Genomic DNA, 16,519 nt, shown 5'->3' on the forward strand with positions numbered 1-16,519 from the left:
AAGTAAAAAAAAAAACAAGCACAATAACTTTTCTTAGAGCAATCGTATTGACTTTATGTATCATATGATTATATTCCCCAAAAAATTTATTTCACTGTTTTGTTGGCCTTCAACATCTCTTTTTCCGAGAAAAAACAACCTTCCCAATTTTGTATGGACTCTATGATCCAAAAAGAAAACTTTTTGCTAAGTTTCATGAGGGTAACAATTTTTTTATTGGTTTTCTGTACTATAATTATTTATTTCATACATAATTTTTGGACCAGCATATGCAATTTGAATTGTTTTTAAATATTATTGTACAAATATATAAAAAAATAATTTACAATTTTCTTTGATACAACTTTCTAAACAGTATATGTAATTATTTTCCATGTAAAAATTTTTAAACAGCATTTTTAACCAAAATTTCATAATTATATTCAACTGAGACAAGTTCAGAAAAAGTTGCACTAGCAAATGATTTAAAGTGATCTCTTAAAGCAAACATAAACTCATCGTTTTCTGTACGTCCTACAACGACAGCATATTGGGGAATTTTTTCGAATTGTCCAGGTGATTTCCAGCTGTATTCATTTAAGCTTGAGTTTCCCACTAAAACTTCACAACTCAACGCATTGATTTTTATGTTGTTATAGTTTGTTGAACAATCATATGATATTTTACTGAGAGATGCTGGTATAAAATGTGTTGGACCATATAATCTGGCAACAAATTGATTTTTATTAATTTCTATTGCATTTTTTGGAGTTTCTAAATATTCAGTTTCAATCCATATCTTATTGTCATCACAAGATAAGGCATCAGTTTTAAAACTAAATTGTTCAGCTACAAATTTCTTTGAAGTCATTAGAATAGAACCAATTTTGTAGGAAGCAGTTCTACCTAAATAAATTGGTTCCTTATTCCATGCTCTTCCAACACGAACTACGTTCTCAGGAACATCAGGAAAATCTCCAAAATATTGCCAATGACAATTTTCTGAAGCTGTTAAAACTTGGAATTTTTTTCTGGAAAATTTGGTTTTTGTATTTGGATTGAATGCAACAGCATATGAACTGTTGTAAACTTCCGCGGGTATTATTAGATTTGAAATAAAAATACGTCCAACGTACGGTGGTGTGCCATCAGTTAGACTTATAATGTTGCTTGGAAGTTCAGTTCCTTCTTTAACGTTTTCCCATTTATATCCTTAAAATGGAAATTATCATTTTAAATTTTTTGTTTTAATAAGCCCACAAAAACATGAATGTACTCACCAACTGAAACATTTAAATTCCAAACAACCAGTAATAAACTCACTAAACTTATTTTTCGTGCCATAATTAAAGACAGACAAAAATAACAAGCTTAGGTTTTTATAGTTTGAAGCCAAATGAATAATTTTTGCAATCCATTTCATTTATGGATTATGTAGGTTCGATAAAACTGTTTTAATTCTGATAGGAAATAAGGAATGTGATAAAAAAACTTATCACATAAGGTATTATTTTTTATCACAAAAACCAGTGGTAAAGGCACAAGTTTGTATTCGCAATAAAAAGTTTTTTTTTTCCAGAAGGATTTAATACTTAGCTATGTACATTATTTCAAATTTATGAACAAATTTTATTTTAAGAATAGGATATGAAAAAGTACATTGGACTGTTGTGATAGTGGAAGTAGAGTATTATAATTGGAGTACTTTTGGTATACTTACAGGCAATAGCCCTTCAGGCTATGACGGAGTCATTGGGCCATATTCTTTTGTCAATAATTTAGTTAAACGACTAAAATAACTTGACTAACTTTTCAGTCAACTTTCTAATAAAATTTTACAAATCGCCAACCCCTATAAGTCAGAAGTACGTATAGACCACAGAGAATAAAAAATGAAAACGATATTTAAAAAAATCTTACAGAGTAGGTACTTATCTTACTCTTTTGTGGGTTGAAGGGTACTCTGATTGGAGTGAAGAAAAATGACGTGACACATCGAGTACGCGCGACCCGCGTTGTTCGTTTAATTTTAATTTACCAAATTTTCTGGAAAAAATTTCATATCTATTTGTTTATTTGTATATGTTTACATTAGGGTGGTTAAAAAAAAATCGAATACCTATCTTTTTTGAGTTTACATTCCGAAAAATAGATTGCTAGACACCTCTAGAACATACTCACCAAATATGAGCTCTTAATAATGGGAAGATCCTACGCTTCGCAGTTTTCCGTTTTTGCACCAACCTCATTAAAAAAAATCATTTTTTTATCAATCGACTTTTTAGCAAATTTCTTTAGTTTTCTTGTAGGAAATTGAACGCTCTACAAAAAAAAAGGTTTCATACACTCTTTTTCGTTTATTTGACCGTTTAAAAGATATTCGAGGTTCAAAGTTTGAAAAAAAAATCATTAAAAAATAGTTTTTTTCTTAATTTTGAAAAATTATAATAATCAAACGGGCAAGACATATTCTTGTAGGAAACAGATTGCTCCACAAAAAAGGTCTTTCTTTCTATCAAAAAGGCACGTGGTATTAAATCGATTGCTTTAACCGTTTAGAAGTCGATTGATAAAAAAGATTTGAAAGAAAGACTGCGAAAGTGCGAAGCAGAGGATCTTCCTTTTAATATTAAGAGCTCATATTTGCTGAGTATATTCTAGAGGTGTCTAGCATTCGATTTTTCGAGTATAAAATCAAAAAAAAAAAGATATTAGATTTTTGTTTTACCCACCTTAATATAAATTATGTATGTATATTTGGATGGGCGTTGGAATGTTTACGTTTGCTCAAAATCTATCGATTGTTTGTTATCAATTCGCTAATATATGATCTCACCATCCGGTATTTTTTTGGATTGCAATGTTAGGGTTTCAATCCACACACTTATCAATTTTAAACTTATCATTTTTATTTTTAATGAATGAATAGTAGATAGGTATGATATTTGCTGTTTCCTAGCAAAAAAAAAATAACATATTTTTTTAGATAAAAGCATTATTCATTAACAAATTCTATTCTCCCTACACCCTACAGTCACAACCAGGGCTGCCACCTTACTCCTTTTGCAGTAGATCTACTGCATTTTAGACCAAATGAAAATCTACTGCGCAGCAAAACGAATCTACTCCCCTATTAAAAATTTTAATAGTACCTAACCAAAGTTTGATTGTTGTCCATTTCAAAATTTTAAATACTGAAACACGTTCACTCACTCTATTCCCTAAAAAATTCAAATGCAGCCCTATCGTGAGTTTTACGTGAACAAAATTCCAAGCGAAAAATTGAATTTCACTTGTTACTTGTGAGTTACGGGCGAAAATCTGTTCATGTTCGGGAAACTAGCCGTATTTTTAAATCTTTTCAGGTAATTTGAGAAGTTACCGACATCTTTTTGCTCAGTTTAATTTTGGCTACTGGTGAAAAGTGCAACTCGCAATATTTGTTAAGATTTCGGGCGAACAAAATGATGTGAAATGACATGGAACCGAAGATAAAGCTGTTTTGTATTTTTTACTGTTGAGCTAATTTTTTAATTTGTGTTCAAGTAAAATATATTTCTGTGATTTGAATGTTGTTTGTATATTTAAAAATCTACTGCAGTATATTGCAATCTACTGCGCTTTTTCTTAAAATATACTGCGCTCAATTATCTTTGGGTTGGCAGCACTGGTCACAGCTTGAGGCAGTCAAAAAAATTCCCATAGTTTTGATCTTTTATGAAGCAGATCAAAACTCACAATGGGCAGGTTCAGAGACGTTAGGGACGAAATATTTAGGTAATTTCTCGATCTCTGATTGGTCAACTGAGAGTTGTGACTTGTGCGTGAGTTACTTAAATATTTTAAAATTATTCCTCGAAATATTATTGAACAAATGTTTGGTTTTGTCACTAGTATTTAAAGCTTGTAATGTATTATGTATGGAATCTTCATTAGCTTCATACGACTCTTAAAACTCGTGTCCGATTTTTGTAACGTGAGTTACCATCATACTTTTATCTGTCCCAAGCAAATGCTAAAAATAAAGAATTTTTTTTTTGTTAATTATGAAAGTAATAGTTTTGCTCCATTCATGGATCAATTTATATAAAAATTCACAAAAAAAAAATTATTTATGTATTGGAAATTTTTGTGAATGTAACGTGAGTTGCCATGTGATACTTGAAATAAAAATGATATTTTTTATTACTTTTTTCCCTAAAAATAGATTAGAAGTTTAAATTTATAAAATGCTTTGGTTTTCATTCATTTAAAAGTTGTGAATGTAAAATATTTTTGAAGATGATTTTTTCAGGAAATTATTTATTTTAGTTGAGAATTGAAGAGAAGTAGTAAGGAATGAGCCGACTTAAACTGGGTTCTTCCATCCAACCGGAGAGATCTTATGAATTTCAAAATAGTTTAATTCACAAATCAATTTTCTAAGAGCTTGTGAATTAACGATTATTCCAATTCACAAGTCACAAATAGCTTACGAATTGAAAATTATTCCAGTTCACAATTCAAAAACAGCTTATGAATTAAATATTTGTTCAATTCATAATTCAAAACTAGCTTATGAATTTGATTGTTTTAATTGGGGAATTCTTAAGGGCTTCTGAGTTAAATACTTCTTGAATTCCAGATTCAAAAAAAGCTTATGAATTGAATATTATTATTCTTCTTCTCCATTATCGACGATAGTCATCATCTCGGATGGGGTCACAAGTCACGCTACATTTTTTTGGTAACCTGCGATTTGTGGTTCCAAAAGTAAAGAAAAGATGCATTTTTCCTGAAGTTTTTTTTTTAAATCGAATATTGTGTTATGAAGCTTGCTTAAATGTTAATTTATTTTAGTAATCACGATGAGGGGACATTGTCATCGCCACTATTAGATTCATCAAGTTTTCTGTGGGCTTGTTTTTCCGTAATGTTCATGTGAAATTCTTCTGTAGTTGGCAGGTTATGCTTTAAAAATGCTTTTAGATTATTTATACTCCCTGAATTTAATTTCTATCCATAAGGGAACAACAAAGAATCTTTTCTTGCAACTTGCATAAAGTGTTACTTGCATAATCGTTAAAAAAAAATTATAAATTAAAGTAAAATTGATTTCATAGAAAAACGAAAAAAAAAAATAATAAAACAAAAAATATTTTCACTTAAAACTATGAAAACAAAATAATGAATATTCATATTTTTTAATACATATTCAATATTCATATATTTTAACGTTAGCACAAAACCTTCATCTCAAATTGCTCATTCCCTAATCTATGATTTTTTGGCAAATCGAAAAGGGTCACATAGGTGTTATACTTTACGAACAAAGATAATATCTCGCTGATGGAAATGCTTGAAGATCCTCTAATCTCGAGCATCTACTGACGAAAAACTTCATTATCTCACTTTCTTGCTGAGCTTGTGGAATGAGTGAAGAAAAGTCCGAATCATCGTTTACAGAACGATCTGTTCCCGGACCTCTGGTAAGCCTCTGCGCTAGACTTTTAACTTTCTCCTGTTTTTCCGGATCGAGGAGATTTATGCACGCAAATTTAAAACCTCTATCATTTACCTCGAAAAAGTATTTGAATCGAGTTAATAAAGAATTTTTTAACTTTTCAACTACAGGACCACTAAATTTGAGTCTTTCATGTTCTAGCAACAGTTCCCAATTTTTTTTTTCACCGTCAAAATAGTTGGCAGGAGATACCCGTAGTGGCAGTTTTCCTCACCTTGTAGAATTTAATAGTATAAACATCTACACATTCAATTTGTAAATAATGATTTTCTTATTTTACTTTTAATGAAAAATCGTGTTTTTGGAGTTGTGACACTATCTGTTAAAACGTACGAGGTACGATATGAAATTCAAGGCTGCTTCATTTCCTTATTTAAAACTTGAAATCGCAAAATAAGAAAAAATTAAGCAACGATATAGAGCTTCCGCATAAAGGAAATAAAAAATGTAAACAAATTAGTTTAGTATTCTATGCCCACACAATTAAAATTTTAATTTTCTGATTTTTGGTCTCAGTGACCTTCGTCTTTTCTTACGCATTCTTAAAATTTACACACAAAAACATGAGTAATAGAAATAATATTATTCTAAATTACGCTTATACAATTTTTTGTAATAATAACTAACTTATTATCTATTAATTTTTATAAAGGAATCATCTATAAACATGATTTATTCTAATTTAATTTTCTTTTTTTGAGTCATCTGTTGACACAGCAGCAGCTGATGAAGATGATGATTGTGATGTTGAAGCTGCTGTTGAGCTATCATTTGCTGTGGAACCTTCCGATTCAGTTACTGCTTTTTTAGATGCACCAGGAAATGGACAAACACCTCCTTTGCATTGGAATGGAAATTCTGGAGCTGCTTTAATAACATTTCCTTGTTCGTCCTTCTTCTCCCATGGATTCCAGTATTTTAACATAATTGGTTGAATGAATTTATGCCAAATGTATAGCAAAACTGGAATTATAAAACAAGGAACACAAACCATAGTTTTTTTTTTATTGGTTTTGATTTAAAATTATTTAGTAAATTATTGAAGCAATTATTCAATTATAAAAAAAAGAATAATCACGAAATTAAATGCAGAGAAACAGAATGTAAAGAACACAAAGTCAGCTATTACATGAAGCCTCAAGAGGCGCGCCTCTTTTGAAACGTAATGAGTGCAAAAGAGAAAAAAGATGAAACAAAAAATTATCCAACCAGAGAGTCGTGGGTCGGAATTCTGAGACTCTTTTTTGACGTTTCTTTTTCCACTTTTTCTTTTTCCAACATTCCCTTTCATTTCTGTTTGCTTCTTAGTGCAATACAACAACAACACATTTTAAATCAAAAGAGAAATGTCAAATTTGAGTCCTGGACTCAAGAGGCATCGTGTAATAGTACGCGCCTCACAGAATGGTTATCAAAAGAAAATTAGAAAAAAGAGTCAAGCCTCTTGAGGCTTCATGTAATAGCTGACAAAGCAATATTTTTCGTGCACACACAAAATGACAGTCACAGATATTAGAAAGAAAGAAGATTGATAAAAAGTTTTCTTACGCTGGAAGTAAAAAGTATGTTGAAAAATACTTTGGGTTTTAAGGCAACTCCACACGAATAAAGGCGTTCTCAAAACAGCGACGATAAAAAAACGCTACCGACAGATTTTTTGTAGGAAAACAATTCTACACCGCGTTATAGCCTGTTTTCAATAGCCCTTACCCCGTTTGTATGGCGATTTGAATCGGAATTGAATCAGGATTTAGGTCTATATATACTTGAATCGAATTGAATCCGGATTTGTCGATCCGATCCGACTCGGGGAGCTGAATCGAATCGAAAATATGCATATATACCGAATGAATTGAATACTCGAAATATAATTTATGATGGAAATTGTGTGTGATTGTCTTCTTATTTTCAAATTCACTGTATGTATGTCTAATGATATCTAGTTTTACTTGCACTTTGTTTTTGGTTAGATTTTTCTATTTTACTGCAAATATATTAAAAAGAAAAATTGTGTTTTCGATTCTATTTCAATTCGATTCCTCGATCTGGTACTTCCATATACCTGGATCGAAATTTCGATTCAGTTTCAATTCGATCTTTAAATCGGTCATACAAACGGGGTACCTGTTTCATTGGAGGTGGTATAGTTTGCTAGTGAGTAGAAGTCTAGTACAACAACTACACATTCCTATCTCCTCGAGTAGAAGATCATGTGTTAAGTGTAGAGTACTAATGAGTAAACTACCACCTCCTATGGAACGGGCTAGTAAGACGAAAAAAAAAATAATTTCCTAAATTATCTCATTTTGAATAACAAATTGTATAGGAAATTATTTATCTCCGAAATTAGGTATCTCGTTTAAAAAAGTGAAAGAGTACGAAATTTTCTCCAAAATTTATCCGAGCTAAAATGAATGGATTAAACAATTTCAACAACGTTGTGTGGAATTTCTACTAAAAAATCATAATTTCGTTTCCCTCACATTTTCTAGGTCGCAATGAAGAAAATTCAAAAATAGATTTTAGAAATTATCTTAAACAAAAACAAAAAGTAAATTGGGAATTTTCGAAAATCACTACTTGACAAAATTTACCCGAAAGAAATAACGTCAAAAATGTTTTCCGTATTTCCCGATAAGTGGGAACTTGGAGCAAGAGTCGTTTTGTATTTTTATAATGCAACTCCCAACTAACATTTCAGCTTCGATTAAGGTTTAACAAAAGCTACATTTCAGCTTCTTTTAAGCTGTAGTAAGGTTGTTGGGCATGGAAAAAGGAGAACGTTATACAAGTTTGACCCTCTATAAGAAGTTTAAACGAAGCTTTACAGAAGCCTTACAGAAAATTGAGATTTGACAGATAGCTTCGGAAGAGCTTGTATACCTCTTTAATACATGTCTTATCGAAATTAAAAAAAACAACTACAAAAACAAAAAAAAATTCTTTTTTAACTGATTTTTATTTGATTTAAAATCATGAATTTTATCTTTTGATCTGGAATTATATATATTATTCCATTTGTTTTTAGTATATCTATTAATAATAATTTTAAAAGTATATAATTTTTTTACCACACCCAGGAATCGAACTTCGTATCTGCTTGCTGGCAGTCCGCCACTCTACCCACTCGGCCATCCTATTATATTCATTAATGAAGTCAAAAACTTAATCAGTTCAAATAGCAGAAATGTCAAAAAAAAATGTCCGAGCTAAATAATTCAATGTCAAAACCAAAAAGTGTCCCAACTAGATTATTCAATATCAAAACCAAAAATCAAATACTAAACTTGGTAATTTCTGTAAAGCTTCTATAAATTCATTAAGTAGGCTTTTCCGAAAATAAGCTTTTTTTCGTTTAAGTTTCTTTAACAGTATTTAAACAACTTATTAGAAGTTGTTAAACAAGTTCGAACTTCTATAAGTAATTAAATTCTGAAGCAAGCTCAATACAAGCTGTATAAAAAGCAGTACCTGCGAGATCTCAATTTATAGAAGCCGTTGTGCTAGTTGGGCTCCCAAGTCAGCTATTACATGAAGACTCAAGAGGCGCGACTCTTTTTAAACATAATGAGTGCAAAAGAGAAAAAAGATGAAAGAAAAAATTATCCGACCGGAGAGTCGTGGGTCGTGAGTCCGAGACTCTTTTTTGACGTTTCTTTTTCCACTTTTTCTTTTTTCAACATTCATTCTCATTTCTTTTTGCTTCTTGGTGCAACACAACAACAACAAATTTTAAATCAAAAGAGAAATGTCAAAATTGAGTCCTTGACTCAAGAGGCATCGTGTAATAGTACGCGCTTCACAGAATGATTATCAAAAGAAAATTCGAAAAAAGAGTCAAGCCTCTTGAGGCTTCGTGTAATAGCTGACCAACTAACACAACACCCAACTAACACGTCTCGGTGATTTTTTAAGTTATTGCCTGTTTTCACTAGAGATATTTTCACAAATTAAAAAAAAAAAAAATTAATTTGAAATTGACCTTATTTTTGAAATTATCAGCATTATTTGTACAGAGTGAAAATTACTTTTTGACAAGAATGTCAAATTAAATTAATTTCGTTTGTTGTGGTATGCTCCATATTGGAGACTTTTCACGAGTCGATTTTAGCCGCACGATATGTCGGTCAACTAGGATTTTTCTATAGGGAATGTCACTTTAGTCGCCTGCGACTTACGTTCACACGAGTCGAAAAGCTTTGCCGCACGGCAAAAATCGACTCGTGAAAAGTCCCCATATCACTTCATCACAGTTTTGAACGATTGTTCATGTCCATATCCTGTTTTTACTACAGCCTAAATTAGATAATTTCAAAATATCAAACATCAAATTCGAAATGAGATAATTTGCGAGATTATTTAATTTGGGCTCCAGTGAAAACATGCATATAATATGTCGAATGTAAACGCCTCCCAAACTCAGACTATCCCTGTAATTATAACAAATATATTTCTCAACGTTGGCCAAGGCCAACCTGTTGAAATAGGGATGCCATCTTACAGTAAAGGGGTCTACTTTATAAATTTTGTTTTATTTGCAAATTTTAGGAATAGAATTTTACTTGTACCTTTATAGTACTTTTACTTTTTGAAAAAAAAAATCAATTATTTTCATTATTTTGTTAATTAATTATTGAATTATATCATTATTTATAATAGGTGTGTTTTTTTGTTTACCTATATAGATTTTGTGCAAAAAAACGACATCGGGATTTTTGAAATCCATGCAAACATTTGGCACCACTGTACATATACTTTGGCAGCTGTCTGTCAAAAATGTTGCTTTTGTTTTTTTTTTATTTTTACTCCGAAGTGGGAAGGCCATTACATCCATGTTGGATGCAAACAAAAATTTTCATATGGCCATGGCATCCATGTTGGATTCAAAAAAATTGTTTTTTCACAAAAAAACCAAAAATTATCTGTATATTCTTATCTACATTTAAAGACCATGACCATCAACATTAGTTGCGTCGTTCTTGTGTTATAAGCGTTTGAAGGTAGCCATATTGATTTTTTTTTCGATTTTTTAAAAATCAAATGTGAAAACTTTTTTATTTTTATTTCTAATTTTTCGAAAAAACTTTGGTAATTTTATATACATATCTGTTTAACAATCTTATCAGGATCCATTTAAGACTTTTATCTGAAAAGTGCATTGCGTATATCTCGAGATATTAACATTTCAATGCAACCATGTCAAACAAATTTTTGATTATTTTTTTCTATGAGAGTTTTTTTCAAATCTCGTTTTCTCCGCTTTTTTTTTTTTGTTAATATTTTCAGATATTTTTGTATGAACACAACAATTAAACTACCTTGGCACTACTGTTTTTATCGAGAGAAAGTAAAATCTGGATAATTATCTGGATTTTTCAAAAATCTATACAGATAAAGTTTTTGTTGTTTTTAACACGTAAATTGTTTTGATTTCAAAAATCTCGATGTCGTTTTTTTGCACAAAATCTATATAGATAAACAAAAAAACACACCTAATATATCATTCTCTATCAACCAATAATTTTTTTTTAAACAAACCAAAAACAATCTAAATGGCATCCCTACACCATGTCGACCATTTTGACAGCAACTAAAAATTTACAGTTTTATGTTTAGTTGGCAGTAGAAGTTGGTGTTGTTCGTCGTAAAAATTTATCGCAGTCTTCAAATAAATTTCTAGTTTTTTTTTTTTATTAATTTTCCAAATCAAATAAAAGTGAATATTATTAAGAAGATCCAATAAGAATAAATCAATATAATAAATTGAAAATAATCCCCCCCGAACCAGTTATGTGGAGTCCAACTCATATTCAAGTGACTGGTAAGTTTTCCAATGCAATATTATTTTTTTTTTTTTTTATTTCGTCGCTATTTCGTTCGAGTACCTGTCTCTTTGGTGGATCACACCGAGACTTTGGATGACAAAGAAAAATTCTAATTCAATTGTGTTTTGATTTTTTATAAATTATTTTGAATTACCTTTCATTCACCCTCCCACGACAGTAAAAAGTTGTCTTGTTTTCTTTTATCTGAAAAACATTTTCATCACCTTTCGAAGAAGGTGTCGTTAATAACAACAAAAAAAGTTTCTTCAAACATTTTTTGTCTGCTTCTGCAGCTGACCTACAAAAGTAAAAAAAAATGTTTGTTCTTTTTTTTGTTAGTCTTGAAAAATACACGCAAAAAAAAAAAAGAAATGAAGATAATGACATTGTAGTCAATTCAATGCACGGTTTTCGCACTCGAGTTTAGGTTGAAAATAAAAAAGATTTGTTCCCATGTTGGTGGTTGGTTGTCTCATTGTTTTCACATGATTTACCTTTTATTCTGCTTTCTACCGCACCCGTTGTTGTTGCCCTTTTTCCAACTTAATGCAGAGAAATCAAAATGATGTCGTCGTCTCTGCTCTCGCATTTTTATTAGTCATTCAAACTAAAATTCCACTTTGCCGCTCAACAGTGGCGCTCGCTATCATCAATTCATCAACCCCACAGAATTCACCTTGCAAAATACACTGCGATTCAGTTGAATAAAGGCACACATTTTAGATAAAAGATAAAAGCGATTGGAGCTTTGGTCAGGTAACTTATCATTATCAGATTTTAGATCTTGGTTTTGCGAAGAGTTACTTAAAACAAACAATATTGTAAACACAAAAACAATCACGGCCTAAAGTGGAGAAATTTTATAAAATGCTTGTTAACATCTTAAAAAGTAAAAAAATTATAGTTTTCCATAACATTTACACTCTATGAGTATGATGGATAGTTTTGATCTAACATGCATCTGTTTTGTTTCCATTGCGTTGTGATTTCGGGCATTATCCTTATGGAATGTTCATGACGTTTGTTTACCCAAAGTTATAATCTTAGCAAAAGCTTCTACTTTTATTTGTTTGTCAAAGTTTGTGATTATTTTCGAACCATGTAACTCAAAGTTAATTGTTGTATATCATAAAAAAGTACCGTTTCCTATTACACTACTTAGCAACCTTTGGTGGTGATGTAAAAAATGTACTTCCTTTCGAAATCAAAGAAAAAAGGACTAATATCGGGCTGGAAAATTTTAGTTGGTTTGTTTTCCATCCAAAAACCACTCCCCACCCCATTTTTATTTTCCTCAAATGCAACAGTAAATAATGAAATTTTTGTTTCATCTTATTTGTTCATAATAATGTTCTTAGTCTGGATTTTGAGGCTTTTTAAATATTGTACACATTTTTAACTTCACTGAATGTACCAACACTATCATCAAATTGTTTGATTTCGGCGCCAAAGTTAATGAAACGAGCAGATTGTTTTTGAATTATCTTTCTCTTGGCTCTTTGTTTGGGTGTCCCATGTTTTACTTTTACATTAAATCACTAGTTTACGTTATTTTCAAAATGTTCTTATACAAATTTAGTGTGTTTAAAAATACCATTCGCGACTGTGTAGAGTAGAAGTGCATTTTTAATGTTAGCTTCTATTTTTGCATTTTATGTGGTACCTCTTTACCTAGATTTTGTTAAAATTATTTTGTACAAATTGTTACAAAGTTTCACTTTTCTATACTAAAACATATTTTGTCCACGCTTTTTCATCATTTTTACAAGATTTAAAAGCCTGCCTTTATTGTAGTGACGCAGGGGATGGACTTGGTTTCTGTTTTTGGTCTTTACAATATTGTTTGTTATAAGTTACTGTTTGAAAAACCAAAACCGAAAATCTGCTAAACACAGCACCAATCGCTTTTATCTCTTGTAAAATTTGTGAATCTATTCATGTGAACCGCAGTGTATTTTTGTGTTCGTCGGCCGTGTTGTGTGAGTGTGACTTGCCAATTCAAATCAGCCAACAAATAATAATAATAACAACTACGGATGTGTTTTGTTTGCTTTTGCCTTTTTTGCCTGCCTGCGACTCATTACGTATCGCTCCGATGGCATAGCCGTGTTTTTGTTATTTGTTTTTTGGAACTACAAAACTACACACAAACTAACATAAAATTGCAAATAGATAATACCAGCTGACAGTAGTCCATTTGCTTATCTATTTTTAGAGAGGAACATCATTTTTATTTGAATTTGATTTTTGTGTTGAATCAGTTAATTTTATATTTAAGTTCAGTTGAGACTGAGACAATCTAATCTTTTTACCTACTTTTACTTATAAATTTGTATTTTTTTATTATTTGTTTTGATTCAATGAACTGAGGGGATTGTATGTCTTATTCGAAATGGATTTGAACTGATTTATACTTGATTTTATTATAAAAAATAAAAATATTTATCCAGATTGAAATTGTCTTCTTGTCAATATTCCACACCCAGTTAGCTTCCGACCTCGAATCACGACATTATTTTAATTAAATTCAAGTCAAAGAAAATCGGATGGTTTACTTTTTATAAAATTCACCTAAGTTATTATAGTCTGGGATTTAGAGTTGTGTTTGGACATGTACGTGTACATTTTTAATGCAAATTTAAGGGTCGTAAAAATAAAATAATCATACATGACATTACGATCATAAAGAATAGGAAAAAATTGGGTCTCACAATTCTGTCTGTCCGTCCATTTGTCTGTCTCTAAACTACTAAAGCAATTGACTTCAAACTTCTTAAGAGTCTTTGGTAATTCCCTAGAAGTGAAATTGATTTTTTTTTTAACGGGACCAAAATTAACGATACTTGGCATACGAAGAAAATGCAAAAATTTTCAAAACCGACCATATAGATTTTGATAAAAAGAAAAATAATATAAAAGTACTGTGGCTTAAAAGACAATAAAAAATACAATTTTTCTAAAAAAAAAACTTTTTTACACAAGAAATTGATTCTGTGAACCAAAAAGATGTATTTTTTTGGAGAAGATTTTTATATAAAAACAAATTTAATTAAAAGGGCCTTTTATTCATTGTAAAAAAAAAAAATACTGCGCAAATATGTTTATGTGTTATTACCTCCTAAACTATAAAACGAGTCATCTCGTGATGAGTTCGCATTAAACTTTGAGCGTTTGGTAATACGATTTTTTCTGATAATAATTTGTTGATAAGTCTTTTAATGTTATGTGTTTGCTTCAAGAAACATTGCGGTCGCGATAACTCAGGATAATGTATTTTTGTTTATAATTATGGCGATAAATTCTTTAAAAGTACATAAGACTTTATCCACGCACCGCAAAGTGTCAATATTTTACGAATGAGTAATACAAAAAAAAAATAAACTGTAATATGTATGAATTTCATTCGACAAGCTCCGATTAACCTGGCATTCTTTTCGAGACAAAATAAACTTAAAGGGAACCACAAATTGTCTGTTTTTCTTTTTTAATCGTTACAAATAAGAACTTCAGTAATAAGTAGTTGGAATATGATATACGAAGAAAGACACTTTTTAAAAACACTTGGTTTTGCTAGTTTGTCTTCTAATTATGTTATATAAAAACAAAAAACTATCCTCAAACTACTACTATTCGCTCAATGGCGTGTAGTTATGGCAGGGGATTAAATGTTTTTCTGAGTCTAAAAACATTTTGATGGATAATTTTGTATATTGATGTAGGTAAAATACAAATGACTTCTAACTCAACAGAAACTTCTAACTGATGAATATTGAATTTTTCATGATGTTTGTGCATTTTTCAGAAAAGTGCATTATGGATTTCTAGCTGGTCAATCAAGGAACTCTAAAGTACCCAAAAAGTATTATACGTTGTTTATGCTTAGTCTATTTGGAGAATTGCGAATTTTAAATAAGAATCTCGTGAATACTGATGCTGATATAAAAAGGACAAAAACTAGCTTTCGACGGTGATAGAACTGTATCCATTTCTTGACCAACATCATAAATCTTGGGGAGAGATTTACTTTAACAACAAAAATGTATTGATTTTTCTGCACTTTTCGAGCATAAAATAGTATTCAGACTCATATAAAAGTGCTGGTGCAATTATTGTTTTCAAGGTCTAAATCTATGTGTTTTTTGGCTGCTGAAAATGAATCTGAATTTGCTCAAGAAACTTTTTCACAGCAGACATAAACAAATTACCGAAAAAGTCCGAAAAATGTGTTTGTTTTGCTTTTTTACTAAAATGGCTATGTAGAATAAAAAAAGAAGGGTAAGAGCAATTCATGTTGTTGTACGACTTATGGGTTGCGCTTAAAAGAGTGTTAAAAAATTTATAAAATCAGTACTTTGTGACTTGAAAAAAAAGGAAATAGTTCTGATTATTATTAATATTCATGGTTCTTTTGAAGAGGGAAGGTAAAAGTCGTGGTTGGCACACAATGAACTGAACTGAACCCGAACTGGTCATCAAACAGTCTTATAATTTTTCTGAGCCGGCTGACCAATAGGTACTTGTTCAAATTGAGCTCTTTTGGTGTTTTTACTTGCGGTATAGGTACTATACAAGATTATTCACAAGTTCTAGCTGTAAGCGTAAGGGCCTTGAGGCAATAAAACCGCATTTTTTTTAACGAAAAAACAATCTAAATGTGCATCACAATGGCAAATCAATGGGAAGGAAAGACAAAAAGGTTTAACTTTTCATCTGACAAATCAGTTAAAAAATCATAAAAGGGTTCGGTTGACTCAGTGGAAATTTCTGCATTGATATGTACTATTCGTCAGCATATTTTGAGTCAAAAGACGTATTTTCCTGAACATATTCATCGACTTACATCGGCAAACGTCTAATTTTTATTGCATCAAAAATCCCCACATCACTTTTTACTGTTGTGATTTAATTTTTTTTTTAATAATCCAACACAATACACAAATCCTTTTAAAGGTTTGGTTTATTTTTTATCATAATAATTGAATTATCCAACAAATTAAAACCCACACATTGCTCATCAGATAGCCATTTTTAGTTGTACAATCGGATGCCTAATGCCACCTCAACGATCTCTCTGGTGTGTGACATCAGCTTAAGAGAAAACTCTTTTAAATACACAAATTCAGCTAACAAAATATTTTTTTCCAGACTGTTACTTGTTTAACATTTAAGTAAACGTTCTATTTAACGAAGAAACCTGTTTGTTAAAGTTTAC

The 16,519-nt window shown here is 30.7% G+C and overlaps 3 protein-coding genes across 5 annotated transcripts in view; 1 reads left to right on the forward strand and 2 right to left on the reverse strand.

The window, feature by feature from the left end:
• Positions 1-16,519, forward strand: part of LOC129908650 (rab11 family-interacting protein 1) — a 37,717-nt gene that overhangs the window by 11,436 nt on the left and 9,762 nt on the right. The window contains exon 2 of one of the 2 annotated variants that reach the window (XR_008771309.1): positions 11,210-11,303. Coding sequence is in view for 1 of the 2 variants with exons in the window: in XM_055985304.1 (XP_055841279.1) it covers positions 11,273-11,303 (31 nt within the window). In the remaining variant the exon portion in view is untranslated. Of the gene's footprint in view, positions 1-11,003; positions 11,304-16,519 lie in introns of those variants that run through there. The other variant, XM_055985304.1, reaches the window with a different exon arrangement.
• LOC129908653 (uncharacterized) lies at positions 202-1,430 on the reverse strand. The gene is made up of 2 exons (XM_055985308.1): positions 1,260-1,430; positions 202-1,191 (listed from the first exon to the last, which is right to left on the reverse strand). The coding sequence occupies exons 1-2, from the start codon at positions 1,321-1,323 to the stop codon at positions 386-388; spliced, it is 870 nt and encodes a 289-aa protein (XP_055841283.1). The 5' UTR covers positions 1,324-1,430; the 3' UTR covers positions 202-385.
• Positions 5,939-16,519, reverse strand: part of LOC129908658 (UPF0729 protein CG18508) — a 67,643-nt gene continuing 57,062 nt past the window's right edge. For both annotated transcript variants that reach the window (XM_055985314.1, XM_055985315.1), the window contains exon 3: positions 5,939-6,445. In XM_055985314.1, the coding sequence (XP_055841289.1) occupies positions 6,165-6,445 (281 nt within the window). In that variant the 3' untranslated portion in view covers positions 5,939-6,164. The remainder of the gene's footprint in view (positions 6,446-16,519) is intronic.

Source organism: Episyrphus balteatus, chromosome 2 (assembly GCF_945859705.1).
Source record: "Episyrphus balteatus chromosome 2, idEpiBalt1.1, whole genome shotgun sequence".
Classification (NCBI taxonomy): domain Eukaryota; kingdom Metazoa; phylum Arthropoda; class Insecta; order Diptera; family Syrphidae; genus Episyrphus; species Episyrphus balteatus.

Bases quoted from the DNA above. Each gene is read 5' to 3' on its own strand.
- LOC129908653 (XM_055985308.1), bottom strand. From the start codon at position 1,323: ATGGCACGAAAAATAAGTTTAGTGAGTTTATTACTGGTTGTTTGGAAT. The intron at 1,192-1,259 runs GTGAGTACATTC...TTCCATTTTAAG, and splicing joins GAATTTAAATGTTTCAGTTG to GATATAAATGGGAAAACGTT.